This window comes from Nerophis ophidion, linkage group LG13, assembly GCF_033978795.1.
Source record: "Nerophis ophidion isolate RoL-2023_Sa linkage group LG13, RoL_Noph_v1.0, whole genome shotgun sequence".
NCBI lineage: Eukaryota > Metazoa > Chordata > Actinopteri > Syngnathiformes > Syngnathidae > Nerophis > Nerophis ophidion.
Window position 1 is genome coordinate 3,579,727 of NC_084623.1, and position 18,117 is coordinate 3,597,843.

The 18,117-nt window shown below is 39.0% G+C and overlaps 1 protein-coding gene across 1 annotated transcript in view; it reads right to left on the reverse strand.

Moving 5' to 3' along the window:
- xpo4 (exportin 4) overlaps positions 1-18,117 on the reverse strand; it is a 96,861-nt gene that overhangs the window by 48,028 nt on the left and 30,716 nt on the right. The window contains exon 7 of the mRNA XM_061918268.1: positions 12,901-13,013. Within this exon, the coding sequence (XP_061774252.1) occupies positions 12,901-13,013 (113 nt within the window). The remainder of the gene's footprint in view (positions 1-12,900; positions 13,014-18,117) is intronic.

An 18,117-nucleotide genomic window follows, 5' to 3' on the forward strand; every position in this document is an offset into this window, starting at 1 on the left:
GTGTCTTTCCATTTAGTCCTTGAAACCGGAAGTAGGATTGTCGTTCAGTCTTTTAGCCGTCCATAGCTTTTCTACTCCTATGGATTCTACGTTCATCATTCCAAGCAACGTTTTTAAGTTTTACAATATAACTTAAACAATTCTTACTTACTAAACCATCCCATGTGTGATGTCGGTAGGAGTGTTTTGTAATTGAGCCAGTGTCGTTAGCATTAGCTAACATGTTTACGAGTGTCTGTTAGTATTGTTAACTTACAATTACTTTCAGTTTCACAAATCCCACAGTAAACGCATCAAAACGCCACTGAGGAGTTATTGAGTCTGTCTGGCTGACTGGAGAGGTAGCTTCTGCATGACGATGACTTCTGTTTTGTTTGATCGGCCATTTAATGAAATTTTACTAAATAATTTCTGTGTAAATAACTTATTTCACTGCGTACATATCTATGACTTATATTATTACATATCAGCCGGTGGATCTAACATCAATGTACAAACAATCATACATACACAACAAATCTCATCTGCTGTGCTGTTGTGAACGACATCATGGATGTTACATCAATGTACAGTCATACACACACACACACAACAACAACATCTTATCTGTTGTGTTGTTGTGAACGACATCATGGATGTAACATCAATGTACAAACAATCACATACACACATCTCATCTGTTGTGTTGTTGTGAACGACATCATGGATGTAACATCAATGTACAAACAATCACATACACACATCTCATCTGTTGTGTTGTTGTGAACGACATCATGGATGTAACATCAATGTACAAACAATCACATACACACATCTCTTGTGTTGTGTTGTTGTGAACGACATCATGGATGTAACATCCATGTACAAACAATCATACACACACAACAACATTTCATCTGTTGTGTTGTTGTGAACGACATCATGGATGTAACATCAATGTACAAACAGTGGTTGCAACTTGAGAGTCTCTCTTTTTTTTTTAACAGTCTCAAGTCGTCTCCTTACTCGTCAAGCTCGGAACCCCAGCACACTTCCTAACCTTCACAATAACATTCGGTCTGACTCTTTTTACAAAATAAAGGTTCCAAAAGAGAACCTTACACAAGCATAATGTACTAAAAGCACCTATTGGTACATTTACAAATTGAGTATGGTTTGACTTAAAATACTGGTCAAAATTGTCATTTCATTACTTTTATTTGATACATGACACAAAAAACACTCTATGGTGGTGAAATACATGTAAAAAGGTAAAAAATTTAAATAAAAAAACATTGTTGTACAAATATTTGTTTTACTTGTTTATCCATCCATCCATTCCTTACTAATTGATATCCTTTAGTTTTTTTAAGTTATATATAAAATGGAATTTTTGGTCGTAAAATAAATACACATTTTGAAATGAATGGGTGATTGTGGAATTAAATGTAATTCCAATACAACATGAGTATACTTAAAATACTGGTTAAAAGTGGTAGTTGTGTTACTTTTATTTGATTTTATACATGACAATAATAATTAATTGGAATATTAATGTAATTCCAATGTTGTTTAAAAACAATAATGATTTTTTTTGCTATAATTGTCCAGCCATAACGGGTTGCACTGCTAACTCAACTTGGGTGCTGTTGATAAAAGAGGTAAATTATTGGTATTATTCATTATCAATAGTCATATTTCTATTGGTATTTGTATTGCTCCATTTGTAGTGTAATAATGCTCATTGTCATTTCTGTATTATTATTTATTTCAAAAACTGCTTCTTTGCTATCACTTTTACCATCTTATTTGTACACATCATATTTGCGGATGTTGCGCTATTGTTGTTGTTGTGTTTGTTGCTGTTATTTTTGTCTCTCTGTCTTATCCCCTTCTTGTCCCCACAATTTCCCTCTCGTCTTCCTTTTTTTCCTCTTTCTATCCCCGCCTGCACCAAATGGTAATATAAATGCATTTAATAAAGTCAGATACAAATAAGGCAACAAGAGAAGTATCCTGCACTTCTCTTTTGTAATGAAAACTTGTAGTCGATACGGGCATTACATCAACTATATGATTTGCCTGAGAAGTTGGACAGGACAAAAACAAATTGGGTGCTGGGAAAAATCGGACGAGCCTTTGAATATTGCCAGGTACTGAAGATCCAGTCATTTTCTGGCTGGATCTTCAACGTCCAGCCAGTCATTTCCTTGTTGGGCGTCTGAAACATCCCAGTTTTCCCAACTGCGGCACAATTCTGCCTTGAAACGGAGAAAACCGCCCCGAGTTTGGTCAAAAACAAGGTGGCTGTTTGCCACTGCGGCAGAAGAAGAGGGTTGGGGGACAATGGAGATGCGACAAGAGAAACAAAAGGGGGGCGGAGAGCGCGGCGGATGAGGAGGAGAGATGCTATTTATAGAAGGAGACAAAGCCTGTTCTCTCGCTCGGAGGCTCGTCTTTCTGTTGTCTCAGATCAACACTCTGCTTCCAGATTATTGTCTGTGGTGCACGGGAACAGATGCATTGTTCCAGGGTCCGCGGACCACCCCGGAGGACACCGTGTCACACTTTCATGGCTAACAAGTCACATTTTTGATGGTGACTGATACCCAATCTAATGTTGGTATCACTGAGCCCATGCACGAGAGAGCCGGACCCAACTAGTTTGCTGCTGTTAGAATGGGAGGTCGACGCCAAACAAGTTTTGTCCCCATCTTCAAATCCCAAGAAAAAAAACAAACGATGAAAACAAATCAAATGATATTGGCTTGCATATAAAATCTCTGTTTTTTTTTTTACAAAAAATAAACCTGCTAGGCACACAATAGCACACAAGCTAGACCAGCGGTGTCCAAACTTTTTCCACGAAGGCCACACACGGAAAAAATGTAAGCACGCGGGGGCCGTTTTGATATTTTTCATTTTTCAAACCATAACAAAATATATTTACCTGTAGGGTTCCCAGGGACCATAAAGGGTTCAGTTATTAAAATGTTAAAAACAAGTTAAATTGTCATTTTTTAATGTTTTTTATTTAACGCTTACAGTAAATCTCTACGGTGTATCAACTTCAGGTTGATATTAAGTAAAAAAGAAAAAGGTTTTATGCCTTTTCTGTCAAAGACAACTTTGCCCAAAACAATCAGAAAGCAATTTTTGATGTGAAGTAATTAGAGCCTTAAAAAGATCAATAATGCAGGACACCAGTGATTTTAATTAATTAATATATTTGAATAATCACAGTGAAAAGATAAATAAACTCCCACTTAATATATCTGGGATCCAAAAGGTGCCTCACTCATAAATTGATACATTTTTATCATTTTTTTTTTTACTTTCAATACTTAAGTTACGAGATCAACTTCAGATATATCTGTCGATTTTATGTTTGAACTCTTATTTTGTTTGTTTTATGCACTTTTGTCAAATAAAATGTTGATGTTTTTATATGGCAACCACACAATATATGCACTATTTTTCACATTAAACATTTTAAAGTGAAATATTTGAAATATTTGGAGCCTTGAATAGGTCAATAATTCACTATAACATTGATTTTTTTTTTTGAGCAATGGCAAAAAAAGAAAAATAAATATAGACCAAAAAAAATAAACAGCCTGCATTGGCAGCATTGTGTCAACATTGCAACTTTTTCTTGTTCGATTTCACCTCATTTTTTAAAATGTTTTTTTAAAATGTTTGCAATAGCATTTCCCGAATGCGTGGTGGGCCAGAAAACAATTAGCTGTGGGCCTCATATGGCCCCCCGGTCCGCACTTTGGACACCCCTGAGCTAGACATACTAAATATTTGCACCTAAATGCACAATTTTGCGGTCTAAAATACATTTATGTATCAAATGACTATAGTTGGATACTTTTTACACAAATAAAGTCTCTACTCTCTACTAAGTCTGTAGTCTGTACCTACTCAGTGGTCTAGTGGTTAGCATGTCCGCCCTGAGATCAGTAGGTTGTGAGTTGAAATCCCGGCAGGGTCATACCAAAGACTATAAAAATCAGACCCATTACATTCCTGTACTCCAGTGTTTTCCAACCATTTTTGAGCCAAGACACATTTTTTGCGTTGAAAAAATGTGGAGGCACACCACCAGCAGAAATCATTAAGAAACAAAACTCAGTTGACAGTAAAAAAGTGGTTGTGGCAATTGTTGGATATGATTTTAAAGCATAAGCAATCAAGCATCACTATAGCTCTTGTCTCAAAGTAGGTGTACTGTCACCACCTGTCACATCACACCCTGACTTATTTGGACTTGTTTGCTGTTTTCGTGTGTGTAGTGTTTTACTTCTTGTCTTGCGCTCCTATTTTGGTGGCTTTTTCTCTTTTTTTGGTATTTTCCTGTAGCAGTTCCATGTCTTCCTTTGAGCGATATTTCCCGCATCTACTTTGTTTTAGCAATCAAGAATATTTTTGTTGTGTCTATCCGTCTTCGGGGGGACATTATTGATGTTCATGTCATGTTCGGATGTACACTGTGGACGCCATCTTTGCTCCACAGTAAGTCTTTGCTGTCGTCCAGCATTCTGTTTTTGTTTACCGGTACTTTGTAGCCAGTTCAGTTTTAGTTTCGTTCTGCATAGCCTTCCCTGCGCTTCAATGCCTTTTCTTAGGGGTACTCACTTTTTGTTTAAGCATTAAATACCTTTTTACCTGCACGCTGCCTCCCGCTGATTCCGAAATCTACAGAGCTGCTACCTACTGATATGGAAGAGTATTACTCTGCCGAGCTCTAGACAGCACCGACACTCAACAACAACACATCATTTGCAGACTATAATTACTGGTTTGCAAAAAATATTTTTACCCCAAATAGGTGAAATTAGATCATCTCCTACAGCACACCAGACTGTATCTCACGGCACACTAGTGTGCTGCGCAACATTGGTTGGGAAAACACTGCTCTACTCTGCATCAAGGGTTGGAATTGGGGGTTAAATCACCAAAAATGATTCCCGGGCGTGGCCACCGCTGTTGCCCACTGCTCTCCTCACCTCCCGGGGGTTAAACAAGGGATGGGTCACATGCAGAGAACACATTTCACCACACCTAGTGCGTGTGAGACTATCAGTGGTACTTGAACTTGAACTTCAACTGTACTTCCTTATAGGGGGCTAAGTGCCCCACCCCCTTGGTGCTATTGTATGGTAAAAATCGCTATTAGGCCCGTGGACCATTGGCACATTTTCACTTTGTTCCTTAGAGGCAAAATATTTGGCCAGCTCTTGTGTAAATAATCAGTTTTGCTTTTAAAACCCATCCCTAGTCTGCACACAAACAACTTAAAAAACAAAAAACCCTCAGCAGACACAATGCTCAGGGCGCAGCTAATAGATGTTTATCAACGTTTCTGGATGAGTTTTCTTAGTTTTTCCTTAAATGCATTTAAGGAAATGAAACAACACCGCCTAGTGTGAAGTCTGCTTCATCCCCCCTCCGGACAAAGTCCTCACCAATCTCCAGTCATGGGGCAGTGGTGCTGCTCTGTGAGCCACAGCAGATAGCGTCAAGGGTCAGTGCGGGTGTCAACAGGGGCACAGCAGGCGGCAGGTGAGCAGGAGGGGAACATTAAATTAAAGAAACAAACGACAAGGAGACGCTGCACGAGTCATTGTTGACATAGTCCCACAGGGGCAGATATGACCCCCCATTCCACATCCACACTGACCAACCCAACACACACGGACAACTGAGGGCGTCTACAACAACAACCAGTTGAGCTACTAGAAATACCAGAGCGGGAGACGGGCCGACCAACTGAAAGGCGAAACCAACACAAGACACATAGTGAAGATTCCAGCAGCTAGATGTTAAAAGAATTATAAAGTAACGCATTTTTTCAGATTATAGGCCACACCCACTACATTTGGGGATTTTCCCCCCCACATATATTAGCCACACTGCACCATAAGCCACATATTACATTTTTAATATCCATAGAGAAAGATTTTAAAAATATTTACAAACCTCAATAGTTTCCAAACAGTGTAACACGCAGACAAAACAGTTGATAGCGTCACGGAAAAGTTAGCTCTCCAATCAGCTAAACAGACTCAATAACTCCGCGGTGACGTTTTGGTGAATTTACTGAGGAATTTGTGAAACTGAAACAATACAAAAATAATGCCATTGTAAGTTAATAATACTAACCCAGAGACTTGTAAACCAGTTAATATATTAGCTAATACTAACGACACAAGCTTGAATACAAAACGCTCCTACAGACATCACACATGGGATGGTTTAGTGAGTAAAATTGTTTAAGTTATATTGTAAAACTTACAGATGTTGCTTGGAGTGATGAATGAAGAATCCACACGAGTAGAAACGCTATGGATGGCTGAAAGACTGAATGACAATCCTACTTCCGGCCGGATACAAGGACTAAATGGAAAGCCACTGCAGCATTTGCAGTGGGCAAACTCGTCCAAAAGATGGCACCGTAGCACGAACAACAACACACCATAGTAGTGTGTTTGCTTGCTTTTTAAAAACTATTGCATTATAGCGAAAGAAAAATCCATAAATTAGCCGCATATGTGTGTGTGTGTATATATATATATATGTATATATATATATATATATATATATATGTATATATATATATATATATATACATATATATATACATATATATATATTATGTTTATATATATATATATACATATTCTGTTCATATATATATCCATATATACATACACACGCACACATATACACATATATATATATATATATATATATATATATATATATGTATGTATATATATATATATATATATATATATATATATATGTATGTATATATATATATATATATATATATATATATATATATATATGTATATATATATGTGTATATGTGTGCGTGTGTATGTATATATGGATATATATATGAACAGAATATGTATATATATATATATATACACACATACACACACATTGGGGTACACAAAAAAAAGATTTACATCAGAATCGCAATTCTCATTCATCCTGATTATAAATCGATTCATAATTTTCAGAAATCAATTTAAAACAATGTATGTATATATATATATTTTTTGTTTTATTTCTTATTCATTCATTTATTTGTGGCGGCGAATAAATTTGACCTCGTAAAGTAATTTTGCCGCTAGAAGACATGTGTTGATATAACAATTTCACATCACAGTGATTGTGACCAAAACTACCAGTAATTACTATCATTGCAATATTGTTGAACGTGCTCAAAGAGTACTGATCCACACACTGAAATCTTTGGACCAATTATTTTAAGTGAATAACTAAAATAGACACATGGTTAGCAAACCCACTTTTTTTCTTTGCATGTTTTAAGTTTCTTTCGCCTCACTGATTGTGTTCTATCTTGGTATTTTACGGGCTAAGCTTTATTGTTTTAAATATTAGTTTGTACTGTCGCAGCTGAAGATTTATTTCAATGAAAAGTGTGTTACATATTAAATCTGGTGCAATGACTTCTGGCAGGTGTTGTTGTGACCTCCTCTGTTCAGCGGTCTTTGATCACCTCCAGTCTGGTATTTACGTTGTGTAGATGGATCACTCTGCTCTAAGAGAGCACAGCTTGTGTGTTCAATATACACAACTCAACATCTTAGTTGGACAGTTGCTTTTTTACGAGTTTTTATCGGTGTAAGTGGTTTCCTAGTGGGTAAAGACGTTCATGTCTCCTGTTTCCATGTTAGCATTTTAAGCTAGCGTGCATCATTTGAACGTGAGCGCTCCCTCGGCAGCCGCTTATCTGCAGCTTTCAGCATCCCTCTGCAAAAGGTGAATCCCGGAGAAAGTGTTCGACAACGGACCACTGGAGAGATCTGGTTTGGATGCTGAGACCTCCTCATTCCAGCGCTCTTTAAAGCCACCTTACAAAAATACACCTTTGCTTCAGCGAGCGGGCACTCCTCTGGGCAGTAACACAACCCGGCCGCACAGTTGCCCATAAAGCCACTAAACCAACAGAGCCTGGCGACAAATCACACAAGACTAAAGACAAAGCCGGAATTCTCAGCTATCATCAGAGAAACTGAAAACTTGTGAGTAAAAGATCCAATCTTTCAAACTCATGACTAAGAGATGGCTTGTGGGGACACATACAAATCAACAATGTTCCCTTGGCATCCTGTTAATACCGTTTGAAGAGCTCACCCAACTTCACCTTTTTCTCTGCAGGTTCCACTTCTCCTGCAGCCCGTTTAGGCAGCAGACTAGTTGGGTGGACTGGGCTTCAAGACGTAAACGACCGCGCAACACCGCTTCATGAACATAAATATTCATTTGGCAGCGCTTCGTTCCATTCTCTTACTTGTGTAGAACTGCCACAAATGAACCAATCAGGTGAGATCAGTGTTTCAAGTTTTGGCATTAAAGCGAACACCTGGCAATCATGTTCCACCTGGCAACCATGTTCCACCTGGTAATCATGTTCCAGCTGGCAATCATGTTCCACCTTGCAATCATGTTCCAGCTGGCAATCATGTTCCAGCTGGCAATCATGTTCCAGCTTGCAATCATGTTCCAGCTGGCAATCATGTTCCACCTGGCAATCATGTTCCACCTGGCAATCATGTTCCAGCTGGTAATCATGTTCCACCTGGTAATCATGTTCCAGCTGGTAATCATGTTCCACCTGGTAATCATGTTCCACCTGGTAATCATGTTCCACCCGGCATTCATGCTCCACCTGGCATTCATGCTCCAGCTGACAATCATGTTCCACCTGGCAATCATGTTCCACCCTGCATTCATGCTCCACCCGGCATTCATGCTCCAGCTGGCAATCATGTTCAAGTTGGCAATCATGTTCAAGCTGGCAATCATGTTCCAGCTGGCAATCATGTTCCAGCTGGCAAACATGTTCCACCTGGCAATCATGTTCCAGCTGGCAAACATGTTCCACCTGGCAATCATGTTCCAGCTGGCAAACATGTTCCACCTGGCAATCATGTTCCAGCTGGCAAACATGTTCCACCTGGCAATCATGTTCCACCTGGCAATCATGTTCCACCTGGTAATCATGTTCCAGCTGGCAACCATGTTCCACCTGGCAATCATGTTCCACCTGGCAATCATGTTCCACCTGGTAATCATGTTCCACCTGGTAATCATGTTCCAGCTGGCAACCATGTTCCACCTGGCAATCATGTTCCACCTGGCAATCATGTTCCACCTGGTAATCATGTTCCACCTGGCAATCATGTTCCACCTGGCAATCATGTTCCACCTGGCAATCATGTTCCACCTGGTAATCATGTTCCACCTGGCAATCATGCTCCACCTGGCAATCATGTTCCACCTGGCAATCATGTTCCAGCTGGCAATCATGTTCCACCTGGTAATCATGTTCCAGCTGGCAATCATGTTCCACCTGGCAATCATGTTCCACCTGGCAATCATGTTCCAGCTGGCAAACATGTTCCACCTGGCAATTATGTCCCATCTGGCAATTATGTTCCCCCTGGCAACCAATCATGTTCCACCTGGCAACCATGTTCCTCATGGCGATGACAACTGTATTTGTTTTAAAGTTAGAGTTTGAGGTGTGGACCACCAGGACCACCACAGATTGCAGAGCAGCAGGCGGGCCTAGTACTACAAAGTTAGCACCAATATTAGTTCCCAGGGATATTGGTGAGTATATGCATGTCAGTCCTTCTCAAAGAGTGGCGGAGGGGGAAGTTTTTTCTTTGCCAAACTGTAACTACCAGGAAAGACTGGTGTGTAGTTTTCTTTACCGTTGATAAGCACACAATCTTATGCAGAGGTGTACTTATAACAGTTTAATAGAAAAAAGATGCTATTTATAGATGTGGTGGAGCATGTTGGGGGGCAAAATACTTTCTTCTTCCAAGGTGGGGATAACAGAAAATAATTGAGAAGCACTTCTGTAAGTAGAAACACATTTGCTGTTTTGTTAAAATCCAATTTAGTCTTAGATTTACATTGGTCACATGTAGTCTTAGACTTGGATCGGACACATCTAGTCTTAGACTTGGATCGGTCACATTTAGTCTTAGACTTGGATCGGTCACATTTAGTCTTAGACTTGGATCGGTCACATCTAGTCTTAGACTTGGATCGGACACATCTAGTCTTAGACTTGGATCGGTCACATTTAGTCTTAGACTTACATTGGTCACATCTAGTCTTGGACTTGGATCGCTCACATCTAGTCTCAGACTTGGATCGGACACATCTAGTCTTAGACTTGGATCGGTCACATTTAGTCTTAGACTTGGATCGGTCACATCTAGTCTTAGACTTGGATCGGTCACATTTAGTCTTAGACTTACATTGGTCACATCTAGTCTTGGACTTGGATCGCTCACATCTAGTCTCAGACTTGGATCGGACACATCTAGTCTTAGACTTGGATCGGTCACATTTAGTCTTAGACTTGGATCGGTCACATCTAGTCTTAGACTTGGATCGGTCACATCTAGTCTTGGACTTGGATCGGACACATCTAGTCTTAGACTTGGATCGGTCACATTTAGTCTTAGACTTACATTGGTCACATCTAGTCTTGGACTCGGATCGCTCACATCTAGTCTCAGACTTGGATCGGTCACATCTAGTTTTAAACTTGGATCGGTCAAATCTAGTCTTAGACTTGGATTGGTCACATCTAGTCTTGGACTTACATTGGTCACATCTAGTCTTAGACGTAGATTGGTCACATCTAGCCTTAGACTTCCATCCATCCATTTTCTACAGCTTGTCCCTCTCTGGGTTGCAGGGGGTGATGGAAACAGCTGCATTCAGGCGTAAGATCAGGGTACAGACTTAAGAATGTACAATCTAGACATAGACTTAAATTGGTCAACTCTAGTCTCAGACTTAAATTGGTCAGATCCAACCTCAGCCCTAAATGCTATGACTACTGTAAATTCCAGACTAAAAGCCACTCCTTTTTTCCCCACGTCTTGAACCATGCAGCTAATTTATGGATTTTTCATCGCTGACGGCCACAGAGCAAATATTTTTCAATAAACACATGCAAAGACACTTCAGTGGTGTGTTGTTGGACGAGTACGCTCACTGCAGGTGCACCTGGGTGAACCAGTACTGGTTCCTGATGTCTAAAGCTTTGAACCGGAAGTAAAAGTGCCGTTCTGTCTTCTAATCCTCCAGAACGTTTCTACTCGTATGGATTCTTCATTCATCCCTCCAAGCAACGTTTGTAAATTTTACAACATAACTAAAACAATTCTGACTTACAAAAGCGTCCCATGTGTGACACCTGTAGGAGTGTTTTCATGCATATTTGTACGTGCTATTGTAATCAAGCTCGCATCGCTAGCATAAGATAATATGCTAACACGTTTACAAGTGTCTGTGTTAGTATTATTAACTTACAATGGCATTCTTTTTGTATCGTTTCAGTGTCACAAATCCCTCAGGAAATTCACTAAAACATCACTTGGAGTTATTGAGTCTGTTCAGCTGATTGGAGAGCTGACTTGCGCAACTAGTGGGTCCATGACGATGACTTCTGTTTTGTATGATCCCCCGTTTTACTGCCGTGTCACAGACACTGTTTGGAAACAATTAAGGCAGGAGTAGGGAACCTATGGCTCTAGAGCCAGATGTGGCTCTTTTGATGACTGCATCTGGCTCTCGGATAAATCTTAGCTGGCATTGCTTAACACGATAAGTAATGAATTCCACTTGTAATCACAGAGATAAAATAACGCTCAAAATATAAAAAATTCTCATGCATTTTGAATCCATCCACCCGTTTTCTACCGCACCTGTTCAAGAAGTTGCGTTAATGGTAAGAAGTTATGTATTTATTATTGGTTAGTGTGGGGCTTGCCCTCCTGGGGGTTCTTCAGACCACCAAGCACCGACACGAGAGCCTGTTTTAGGGTTACAATATAGTTTTATTTTTCAACAAGTCTGTCAGTTGCTTCCTAGCAATTGTATTTTCCTCTTTCGTTCTCACTCACGCTCTGGCTCCAGCCCAAACCCCATCTCTCCTCCTGGCTGCTGCTCATAACAGAGCGACAGGTGATTAGATAACAAGGCAAAGGTGGGCCATCCACGCATCTGTCGCTGATTTCGAGGCCGATCCTGGCAACACCCTGCTTCGCTGCAGGCACGCAGGCCACGCCCCCTCCACAGCTTCAGAATAACAATATTATTACAAAGAATAAATGAACCTATTATACTCTAGAAATGTTGGTTTTATTTAAAAATGCACACATTTAGTTGTTCAGTGTGGAAAACAATGTTATATGGCTCTTACGGAAATACATTTTAAAATATTTGGATTCTTGGCTCTCTCAGCCACAAAGGTTCCCGACCCCTGAATTAAGGTATGTAAATAAATATTTACAGAATATTTCTGTGTAAAAAACTAATTTCACAACTTATATATCCAAGACTTACATAAGGAAAAACATTTGTGCGGCTTATATAGCTTAGCTGTAGGTCTACAGTCCGCAAAATACAGTAGAGTGCATTTCTGTGGGAAACATTGTTCAGTTTTGCCAAAAGAAGGATTACACGTAAGTGAAGATATTTTATTGTTAATTGATCTCTATCATGAATTGTCAAACAGAAATGTCATTTCTTGGCTTTTTTTTTTTATCCGTGATTGTGGTGGTTTTTATGATAAATGTTGATGATTTGGCGACAGAATACGTATGTTAATAGATCTCTACCGTGAAGCGTCAAGCAAGAACGTCATTTATTGGCTTTTTTGATGGTAGTGGATTTTCTGATAAATGTTGATGATTTGGCGATAGAATACGTATGTTTGTGACCCAGGCAGGCATGATGAAGTCCCAACCTTGTTGGTCACTGAAGTACACACTACAGGAGGTCAAACATTGGCATATATTCTGGTCCAATAGGAAGAGAAGAAGACATGGATGTACTCACAGTGAAGAAGAGGTCCATCACCCTGGTGTCCAGCAGCGCCTCCCTCCAAGACTCTGTGGGCTTCAGCATGACGTTCTGTGCCGCCTCGAACATGGCGATGTAGTGGCGCCCCAGTGACCTGCCGCCGGTTAAGGTCAACAAAAGCATGAGGAGGCCTGTCTTCTACTAGAGCCTGACTTTCCCTCAACAGTAATTTCACCCTTCCTGCTTCTCTCTGCCTCCGCAGACAATCTGGGCGCATGTGTGCGTGCCTCAGACACGACTCAACCTCCAGACTCCTTCACACGCCCCCCTCCTGCTCCTTAGCCTATCAGCTCGCACTCCACTCCTTGCTTCTTGTCCACACATCAGACACTTTGTCTTCCAATTCATTTGAACCGTGCCGTTATCAGTTCTTTGCCGCAAAACAAAGAACTGATAACGTGCCTCTTGGGAGGCTTTCTAACAATAACCTTCGAAAACAGAGGTGTCGAAAGTGTGGCACATTCTAGAAATACCATGACGAAAAAAACCCTTAAAAAGTGAATTTAAAGGTCAAACAGCTGAAATATTACATTGTCGAGTCTAACAACACAAAGCTGTTTTTTCTTTGAAACTGTTTCTGCTCCAAAATATTCCAACTAATGTTATGAATTATTGACCTATTGAAGACTCAAGTTACTTCACATCATTCACCTGTGCAATACTACCCTTCCAGTGCAATACTGATTGTTATTTATTACTTCGGTACTCCTGTCTTGCTCTGTATATTGTACAGTATTTGTATTTTGTACTTCTATAGTGTTTGTACATTGTACAGAATTGCTTATTATTTTTATTGGATAGTAGTCTGTTTATTTCAATTGTTAGTTTTTCCTTTATTACCTCTTATGTCATTTATTTCACCCCATATTTGTTCCCACTACCGCACCTTAAGTTGGAGTCTTTAATCTCGTTTTATGCAAATATAATGACAATAAAGTTCATTCTATTCTATTGTATTCTATTCTATCAAATATCACACTGTGAAACTGTTATGGGGGAAATTTTAGCATTTTTGGGGTTTTTGCCATAGAAAAATGTAATATTCTATGAAAAAAATGGCATAAAGCCAACAGACAAAAAACTAAATAAAAACTTATCATGGACAGATAGAAAGTAATGAAAGTAATGAATAAAATCAAATAATATATGACTTATTTCTGACACTTTTATGAGAGGAGCCATTTTGGATCCCTGAAAATTCTAGTGGGATGTTTTTAAACTCATGTTTGAAGGCTACAATTACCGTATTTTTCAGACTATAAGTCGCAGTTTTTTTCATAGTTTGGCCGGGGGTGCGACTTATACTCAGGAGCGACTTATGTGTGAAATTATTAACACATGACCGTAAAATATCAAATATTATTTAGCTGATTCACGTAAGAGACTAGACGTATAAGATTTCATGGGATTTAGCGGTTAGGAGTGACAGATAGTTTGGTAAAGGTATAGCATGTTCTATATGTTCTAGTTATTTGAATGACTCTTACCATAATATGTTAGGTTAACATAGCAGTTGCTTATTTATGCCTCATATAACCTACACTTATTCAGCCTGTTGTTCACTAATTATTTTAAATTGCCTGTCAAATATCTATTCTTGGTGTTGGGTTTTATCAAATACATTTCCCCAAAAAATGCGACTTATACTCCAGTGCGACTTATATATGTTTTTTTCTTCTTTATTATGCATTTTCAACAGGTGCGACTTATACTCCGAAAAATACGGTACTTCACATTAAATATTCTACTTTGAAATTGTTATGGGGGGAAATTTAGCATATCTTGGATGTTTGCTAAGTATTCTAAAACAAAATTGGCATAAAAGAATCATATAATCAACAGATAGATTTGGAAGTTGATATAGAGATTCAAGCAATGCAATACAAGTATGTGTCATACTTGTATTGCGTTTTTCTACCTTCAAGGTACTCAAAGCGCTTTGACACTATATCCACACACACACACACACACACACACACACACACACACACACACACACACACACACACACACACACACACACACACTCAGTATATATATATATACATACAAATATGACACACATATACACACACACATATATACACATTTATACTGAATATATACATATACATACATATATACACACATACTATATATACTGTATACATATACACACATATGTATGTATATATATACTGTATATATATATATATATACCCATATACATACATATATATATATATACAGTATATATACACATTTTTATATATATACATATATACATACATATATACACATACATATATATATACATACATACATACATACATACATACATACACACACACACACACATACATATATATATATATATATATATATATATATATATATATATATATATATATATATATATATATATATGGGATAATCTGTAGAAAATGGATGGCTGGATGATATGTATATAAATATAATTGTATATACTGTATATATATATATATATATATATATATATATATATATATATACGTCTCAACCAACATCGGCCGCAAGTTCCTCACTCTGATCGACAAACACTTCCCCAAAGGCAACACCCTAAGAAAAATATTTAACAAGAACAACATTAAATTGAGCTACAGCTGTATGAATAACATGCAAGAAATCATTTCAAACCACAACAAAGCAATTGCAAAAGGACTGCCTACCCCCAGACTAAACGACTCTGAAACCAATAATGAATGTAACTGTCGCAAGAAACCTGATTGCCCTCTCAACGGAAGGTGCTTACAGACATCAGTCGTTTACCAAGCAAAGGTAATACGCAAGGACATTAACACATCCGACACGTACGTAGGATTAACCGAAGGAGCGTTCAAAACAAGATGGAATAATCACAACGCCTCCTTTAGAAACCAGACTTTGCGGAATTCTACAGAACTCAGCAAACACATTTGGAACCTCAAAGACAATAATGTTGAATGTTCAATAACATGGCAAATTCTTGCATCCAGCACACCTTACAACAGTGGTAATAAAAGATGCAACCTATGCTTAAAAGAGAAACTGTTTATTGTATATCATCCAGATCTATCATCCCTCAACAAGCGCAGTGAAATCATTTCAACATGCCGCCACAGACGGAAACACCTCCTAGGTAACACATGAGCCAATCACCACGCCCCTACGCCTGCCTGTACCCACCCACTCTGTGCCCTATATAAACCATTGTATGTGAATGCTTCCATTAAAATCTCCTGATGATTGAGGGAACCCCTCATGAAACACATCTGTAGAGATGAAGTAGTCTTGTGATTTTTCCCACACCTACATATTGCGCTCTACCACGGTATCGAGCACTATTCTCTGGATAATCCAATCAAGACATATATATATATATATATATATATATATATATATATATATATACATATAGTACCACTTTAGTATGGGGAACATATTAACCATTAATAAGTTGCTTAACAACATGCAAATTAGTAACATATTGGCTGTTAATTAGTCGTTATTAAGTACTTATTAATGCCTTATTCTATTGGCCTTAATATACGAGCAGTAAGCCATTAACTAAGAATCTTCCCTCAAAAACCTCAGAATTATCTCTTATTAGTAACTCTAACCCTTATATGTTCCCCTTGTGTCCAAATAACTCTAAATTGAGTCTTTGTTACTTTAATAAGGAACTAATTAATGGTGAATATGTTCCCCATACTAAAGTGTTATATATATATATATATATCTTTTTTGTTTTGTTTGTTTTTTGACATTGGTTTCAGAAAATGATTAATTGGTGTAAAATCGGGGCGAATAAGAATTGCAATAGGGAAATAAATGGTTTGGTGACAACAATGAATGGTTGTTTTGAAAATGAAAATGATCCAAATGGCCCCTGCACGCTTTCCTGTTTTAGTGTGGGGCCCTCAGTTGAAAAGGTTTGGACGCCCCTGATAAAGATTTCTTGTAAAGAACCATCAAATGCAATTTCAGCAGAATTGTGGTGTGATTGCTAACAGTTAGCATGCTGTCCACATCCCCTCCAGTATGAAGTGATCCCCATTATTGCAAATGAGACCTATTTCTAATTTTACCAGGATATCAGGACTTAACCCTGCTAGTTATTTCCAGCCAGCCCTATGGAAACGCTGGAAGCGGAGATGTTTGTCATAGTTTGCTCCAAATAAAAATAACATCTCCCGTCAATCAGAAGGCCTTCTCTCAGTTGTGCTTCCAGCACGTTTTGTCATCAAATGGCCATCAGTGGATTCCGCCTGCATCGTTTTACAAACTACTGCGCCGTGGAATGTTTGATCAAAGCCGAATGGCGGCAGAGGGCGACGAGGTCGCGCATTCCGGCGACTGCAGCCTCCGCCGGCTTCCAACGCGGCGCACGCCCAGGCCGCAATGTGCTTTGGGCCCAAAAGTTGGCACCTGTCAGAGGGTCCGCTGGAATTGTGCAGGAGCGCCTCCTGGCCCAGGTTAAAAATAGCGGGAGGACTCAGAGTCAACTTTTGTGGGCAGAGAAAGAATGAGAGGGATGGAGAGTGGAGGAGATCTACATCACGCCAGCAGGGGGGACCACATTGGTCTCATGATGAGGAAAAGACATGTTGGACATCATCTTCTTGTCCTGGCGGTGATCTCCACTACAAGTCACGTGACATGTTGCACTCGGCCTGGACAGTAGTGACATCATTCACACCACAGCTCTCAAAACCAGGGCCCAGGGGACAAAACTGCCCCGCACATCATTTAATGTGGCCTGCTATATCATTTTATGTGTTAAGCCGCATCATTTATGTGGCCTACCGTCAATTTATGTGGTACGTCACAATAATTTCTGTGGCCCACTACTTCATTTTATGTGATATGCCACAACAATTTATGTGGCCCGCTACTTAACTTTATGTGATATGCCACAATAATTTATGTGGCCCGCTACTTAACTTTATGGGATATGCCACCATAATTTACGTGGCCCGCTACTTCATTTTCTGAGATATGCCACCATAATTTATGTGGCCCGTTACTTAACTTTATGGGATATGCCACCATAGTATATGTGCCCTGTTATGTTTTTTTTTAATGTGATAAAATTTATGTGGCCTGCTACATAATTTTTTGTGATATGCCGTAATCATTTCTGTGGCCCGCTACTTCATTTTGTGTGATATGCCACCATCATTTATGTGGCCCATT